Source organism: Hibiscus syriacus, unplaced genomic scaffold, assembly GCF_006381635.1.
Source record: "Hibiscus syriacus cultivar Baekdansim isolate YM2019G1 unplaced genomic scaffold, ASM638163v2 tig00110548_pilon, whole genome shotgun sequence".
Lineage (NCBI taxonomy): Eukaryota > Viridiplantae > Streptophyta > Magnoliopsida > Malvales > Malvaceae > Hibiscus > Hibiscus syriacus.
In genome coordinates this window covers 2,266,282-2,272,281 of record NW_024062775.1, presented here as the reverse complement: position 1 = coordinate 2,272,281, position 6,000 = coordinate 2,266,282, and the positions used below count along the sequence as shown (strand labels likewise).

Genomic DNA, 6,000 nt, shown 5'->3' with positions numbered 1-6,000 from the left:
GTGAACATACAAGCCTTATTCCATGTCTTCATGTCTTTAATTTCGAGTCCTCATTCTGACTTTAGGGAGCATATTTTGTTCCAGCTCACACGTTCTCCTGAAGCTGGTTTATCGGATCCTTTCCAGAAGAAGCGAGAGCATAGTTGTTCAATTTTTTTCAAGACGGAGTTAGGTAGGAAAAGTTGCCTGCACCAGAAGTTGGAGATAGAAGATATAACAGTTCGGATTAGCTCCAGTCGACCTGCATAGCTGAGCAATTTACTGGACCAGTGAAGCAATCTCGATTTAATATTATCAATGAGTGTCACACAATCTTTTTCTGAGATTTTTCTTGAAAGCAGTTGAATACCTAGATATCTCACTGGCAAAGAGCTATGTTTAAAACCAGTAGACTGCTTAATACTCTCGATAGTTCCCCAAGGCATACCTGCAGCAAAGAATTCACTTTTGGAGGCATTAAGTTGAAGTCCTGACATTTCTTAAAAATTTTCTAGAACACTAGTAACCCATATGACTGAGTCAACTGATCCCTTGCAAAATATAAGTAGATCATCGGCAAAAGATAAATGAGTCAAGTTGATTCTTTTACACTTAGGGTGAAAGCCGAAAATGCCCTTAGCCCCTTGTCTAAGGCATTTGGCTCCTTTAAAGTACCCAGTCAAACTCCCATTAATAGAGACCGAGTAACTTGATGTAGAGTAACAAGTTTCGATCCAATTGATAAAGGTCCTTAGGAGACCGATAGCCTTCAAGATAGCTGAGATGAAATTTCAATTGAGTGAACCAAAGGCTTTATGGAGATCAATCTTCAAAGAGCATTTAGGAGACAAATTTTTCCTGTTGTAACCTCTAACCAATTCCTAAGCAAGGAGCGTGTTTTCTATGATGCTTCTTCCTTTCACAAAAGTCGTTTGATTAAGAGTTACAAGATCAGGCATAATACAATTTAATCTTCTTACTAGAATCTTTGAAATGGCTTTGTAGATTACAGAACAACAAGAGATTGGTCTGAATTCCTTTACCTTACTTGGGTTAGGAATATTTGGAATTAATGCAATGACAGTAGCATTGAAGGCAAGAAGAAGAAATGAATCTCTAAAGAATTGGTGGATATCAGCATTGATGTCTCTTTCAATAATAGGCCAGGTCTTTTTAAAAAAGAATGGGGAAAAACCATCAGGACCTGGAGATTTCTCGTTGCCTTGGCTGAAGAATGCCTCTTTAATTTCTTCTTTAGTGACTTCCTTAACAAGTCCATCAGCTTTATCAACAGGAAAATTGAAGTGAAAAAGGTTCTTCAACAGAGTTGGATCAGTTTCCTTTACTGTAGGATCAACTTTTCCAAGAAGATTAGAGAAGTAATCGATGATCTCTGTTGAAATCTGATCATAAGTTTCCAGTCTATTGCCTTGTTCGTCAATGAGAATGTGTATTGTGTCTCTTTTATTTTTGAGGGCAACAGTGGAATGGAAGAGTTTTATGAGATGTGTATTGTGTCTCTTTTATTTTTGAGGGCAACAGTGGAATGGAAGAGTTTTGTTCATTTATCCCCCTCTTTTAGCCATTGAATTCTTGATTTCTGCCTGAAAAAAAGAGCTTCTGCTTCCTCAAGAGTTTTCAGCTCATTCTGGAGGAGAATTTCTTTGTCAATGCCATCGCCTAGAAGAGTTGTTAATTGTTGCAGTTCAAGATCGATTCTTTTTTGTTTAACTATGGCTGAAAGGTCACTGTAAGAAGCTTGGTTAAGAGCCTTGAGGCATTCTTTCACCCTCCTTAATTTATTGAAAAGAGAATGCATCGGGTTACCATAGGTAGGAATTTGCCAGGTTTGGTTCATCACTTCCAAGAAGTTAGGGTGTTGTGTCCAGTAATTAAAAAACTTAAACAGCTTTGGTCTGTTAGCTTCTACTTCTTTTTTGAGCCATACTTTTGTAAAACAGTGATCAAAAATTCCTGGGGCTAGAAACTCAACGTGGGAATCCTGAAAAGAGATAGCCCATTTGGAATTTATTAATACTCGATCAAGCTTCCTTGCGAGGAAAGAGTTTTTCTGCTTGTTACTCCAAGTTAGTAAAGGACCGAAGAAAGGGTGATCATAGAGTTCCAGGTTCAAAAGAGCATCCTGGAAATCTTTCAGGTCTGAAGAAAGAATAGGGCCTAGGATGTCGTAATCTGAGCTTCCATTCGGGTGGAGAATTATATTGAAATCGCCACCTAAAATCCAAGGGAGATGCCCTATTTTAGAATCCAATTCGTAGAGATATTGCCTGAGAAGCCTTCATTGTTTGCCATCGTTACTTCTATAAACTGAAGTAATGACCAAGGGAGCGTTTTGGTATAGACCCTGAATCGAGATACACTGATCTGAAACTTGAATAATCGAGAAGCTTAAGTGTTTTTTCCAGAGGATCCATCTTGGAGGCATAATCATAGTTTGAATAGACAGTCCAATCATCAAAATTTTTTCCAAGGATTGCATCAGATTTTTCTTCTTTTACTCTAGTTTCGAGTATACAAAAACATCAACTTGATTAAGAATAGCTCTTCTAATAACTTTATCTTGTTTAAAAGGACAATTAAGTCCTCTCATATTCCAAAAAGCGATGATCATTTAGAAGGAGTAGCTAGTGTTCCCTCACCAGAACTATCAACTTTTGACTTTGGCTTGTATAATTTGATTTTCTTCTTTGACTTTAGGTCCTTTACTATGACAGCCACTCCTAGGGAAGATGCACGAGGTTTCTTTGGAGGGTCTTCTATTATCGAATTGGCTTCCTCAATTTCATTAAGAACTTGGAATCTATTTGTAGAATCTATTGAATTATGTTTTTCTTTTTCTTTTGATGGTCTACCCCTTCCCTTTTTAGGAATATTAGACGATAAATCACATTTTCTCTTAAAGGTGGGAGCTGGTAAAGAGAGGTCCATATCAGAGTGGGTAGGATGATCAGTATTCTGGTCTGGTAGATTCTTCAGTGTATCTACAATTATGACTCCTTGATCAGTATCGTCAGTAGGGGAAATGATCTACTGCTCCACTGCTTTCCCTTTAGATTTAATAGTATATGCTTCCAAATTTGCATTCTCAATGTTGGGGGAGGAAACATCTTTTTCTTGTAATAGTTCGATCCCACCTACTGAGGGTAAAACCTCTTTTTCAAGTGTAGAAGTCTCTTTAATCCTCCAGACCTGATTTTTAGCTTGAGAAGAGGTCTTAGAAAGCAAACAACTTTTTTCATTGTGACCAAAGGTTTTACAAGTTTTACATCTTGCTGGCATCCAAGGAATTTCAACAGCAACAATAGCTTTTATCCCTTCCTTTAACTCCACTTCAATTGTTTTGGGTATCTCATCATTAATCCCTATCTCTATGCAGAGCTTTGCATATTCTAAATGAGATTTGGTTGCAGTTATAGAATCCATGGAAAGGGGAATGCCTATTGCACTAGCTAAGTAACTGAGGCCAAGACGGTTGTACAGCTCTAAAGGAACGTTAAAGAGATGAACCCAGATTGGAACACTGGAAAGATCAAAGTTCAGTTTGGGGAGATTAGGTTCCCATTTTCTTAAAATAAGAGTTTTGTTCGAAACATGCCATGGCCCATTCTCAATCACCCATTCTCTAGCTTTTTCAGAGGCAAATGTAAAAAAAAATAGATTCGTTCCGGCAATACTAACCTTGATATTTTCGCCCTTCAAAGCTTTCCTCCACAGGTTATCTACAAGCCTTTGCATTGAGGAGAAACTTGGAGCAGCACCAAGAAACTGTCCCACAAGCGATAAATTCCATTCCTTGATTCATTCATCGAGCACCTCTTGCGGGGGTTTGACAGATTTAGAACCTTTACAAACCCTAGGCGGAAAATACTCAAGGTTTTGCCTCTCAGAACAGCCGAATAGTTTTCGCCAGTCCATAATCCGCAGAGAGGATCGAAAGGGAAGTGAAGAAAAGGTTGCCCAGAAGAAGGGCACCGTACGAAGATGAGATACACCAGAGACACGATGGAGAAGCTCGGAACCGTTAGTCTTGCTAACGTGCACCCAATTTCAACGTTCTCCTCCCTTGACTTCTTCCTTTCACGTTCTCCTCTCCTTGAGTTTTGGGAATCTTCCTCAATTTACGGCGCTGAGCGATCATCCATGGCCCAAAGTCAGAAATGATTAACTTTGCACCGGCTGCCGGTAAGACTTCACTCCCTGAACCGCCATTTTCATCTTCACCAGTCTTCCCTACAGGAGAGGCATTATTCTGGGTTATTTCCATGTTAGTAGGAGCAGTAAAGGAGCAGTCCTTGTGGCCAAACATTCCACAATTAAAACAAATCAGAGGCAAGCCCTCATATTCGATATGGTACCACCAACCGTCAACCTCAATTTTAGGTACCAGAGCTTTCCCGAAATCCATTTCCACAATGAAGATCATCCGATGATGAAACCTTTATGAGGAAATAGCCCTTGCCAACATCAATGAGTTCATAATCCGCTTTAGGCATTCACATTTTGCGTAGCCGCTCATCTAAGGCCCGAAATCCAATCGGCCGCTCATCAATGAAGATCAGGCAATTTGACCATCGAATATGAAGGCTAGCTCTGAACTCATCGGAGGTACACAACGCCGGCCAGGAGTCCTTGGTGGTCACGGAAATCAGGCCATCATTGTTGTCAATTGGCCCGAACTCTTCAAAAACCTGGAAACCCTTTATTATACTTTTTCCCATGAGCATGTTCCTGATAAGACTTCTTCTCGATCTCCTGCCCAGAGGTCGGAGTAGTACCGGCAGAGTTAACATTTCCAAGCTCCACACCGTTCCTGGCACTGTCACCCATTTCCACATCTCCTTACCACTAGAAGCTTCGGGAAGCAGTGTTGCTTTAATCTTCTTCGTGCTTCTCAAGAGTTGATCTTGTTCCTTTCTGGACCGTTCCGAGTAATCTTGTTCCATTTCTCAAAGGTAGGGATATTGACAATTTAAGAAGTTCAAAGGGGATGTGACACTTAAAGTTATTATTAATAGGACAGAATCCAAAACTTAAGTTTAGATTTTTTGAGCAAATACATTTAAGCTATTTATCTTTATTCTTTATATTCTTACATGTTATAAATTTTAGTCCTATTAAAATCATTCTCTTTTATCTCCTCTCTAGGTAAGATAAGAATTAAATTTATAATCTATCAAAAAAATTAGATTTTTAGAATTTGAATAAAAATATATAAATCATAAGATTTTTATTTAAAAGAAAACCTTATAACTCGAAAGGTGATCTATTGATTAGAGTCAATCCAGACTTCCAAATTTTATTTAGTAGAGTGAAAAAAATTAAAATGAGGATAAAAATTAAAGAAAATAGAATTTCTTTCTATTAATATGAAGAAAATTATATTTTTATTATTTACTATAAATAAAATTTTAAAAAATATGCGTATTTTAAACAAACTTTCAGTTCTCATTTCATTTATTAGAATTAATTTTCTTTCCACTTTCCCACTTTCACTCAACTCTAAGACACTTGAGTATTATTTCATATATATATTTTTCTTATTTCGATAAAAGACAATTCATGTAGATACAACCAAGATCATAAGGGATAAAACATGTAATAACCCATTCCCTTGGGTTTTATTCATTAGGCAACAATACTGAAGGCATCAAATTCTTACAACATGAAGAGCCGTTGGATTTTGATCCCACAAAAGAAAGGGTAAAAAGAATAGGGATATGCGAGAGAATGAAAAACCTGTACATGAATGTTTCTTTATGCTTACACGGATTATACTTTTATTGTTCTCCTTTAATCATATTCCTAACTAGCAAATATTTGTAATATTCTGTTCTAATCAAAGGTAATATCTAACACCTACCATCACCTGTGACTTGCCCTTTCTTCTCTGCATGATAAAGAATTTATCTTTCCCTATGATGCTGTGAAACAGCAAAGTCAGCTACAAGTTGTCCGTCGCACTTCGGGTCTTGTGCATGGCCATCATGTGGAGCACAAACA

General features: G+C 37.8%; 1 protein-coding gene across 1 annotated transcript; it reads right to left on the bottom strand.

The window, feature by feature from the left end:
• Window positions 1–358: 358 nt before the first annotated feature.
• Window positions 359–2,292, bottom strand: LOC120131000. The gene is made up of 4 exons (XM_039148124.1): window positions 2,268–2,292; window positions 1,584–2,214; window positions 1,023–1,440; window positions 359–427 (listed from the first exon to the last, which is right to left on the bottom strand). The coding sequence occupies exons 1-4, from the start codon at window positions 2,290–2,292 to the stop codon at window positions 359–361; spliced, it is 1,143 nt and encodes a 380-aa protein (XP_039004055.1).
• Window positions 2,293–6,000: the final 3,708 nt, after the last annotated feature.

Coding starts and splice junctions, on each gene's coding strand:
- LOC120131000 (XM_039148124.1), bottom strand. CDS start 2,292: ATGGCAAACAATGAAGGCTTCTCAG. Junction 1,441..1,583: donor GCAGAAGCTCTTTTTTTCAG/GCAGAAATCAAG, acceptor CAAAAATAAAAG/AGACACAATACACATTCTCA. Junction 428..1,022: donor ATATTCCTAACCCAAGTAAG/GTAAAGGAATTC, acceptor TCTTTGCTGCAG/GTATGCCTTGGGGAACTATC.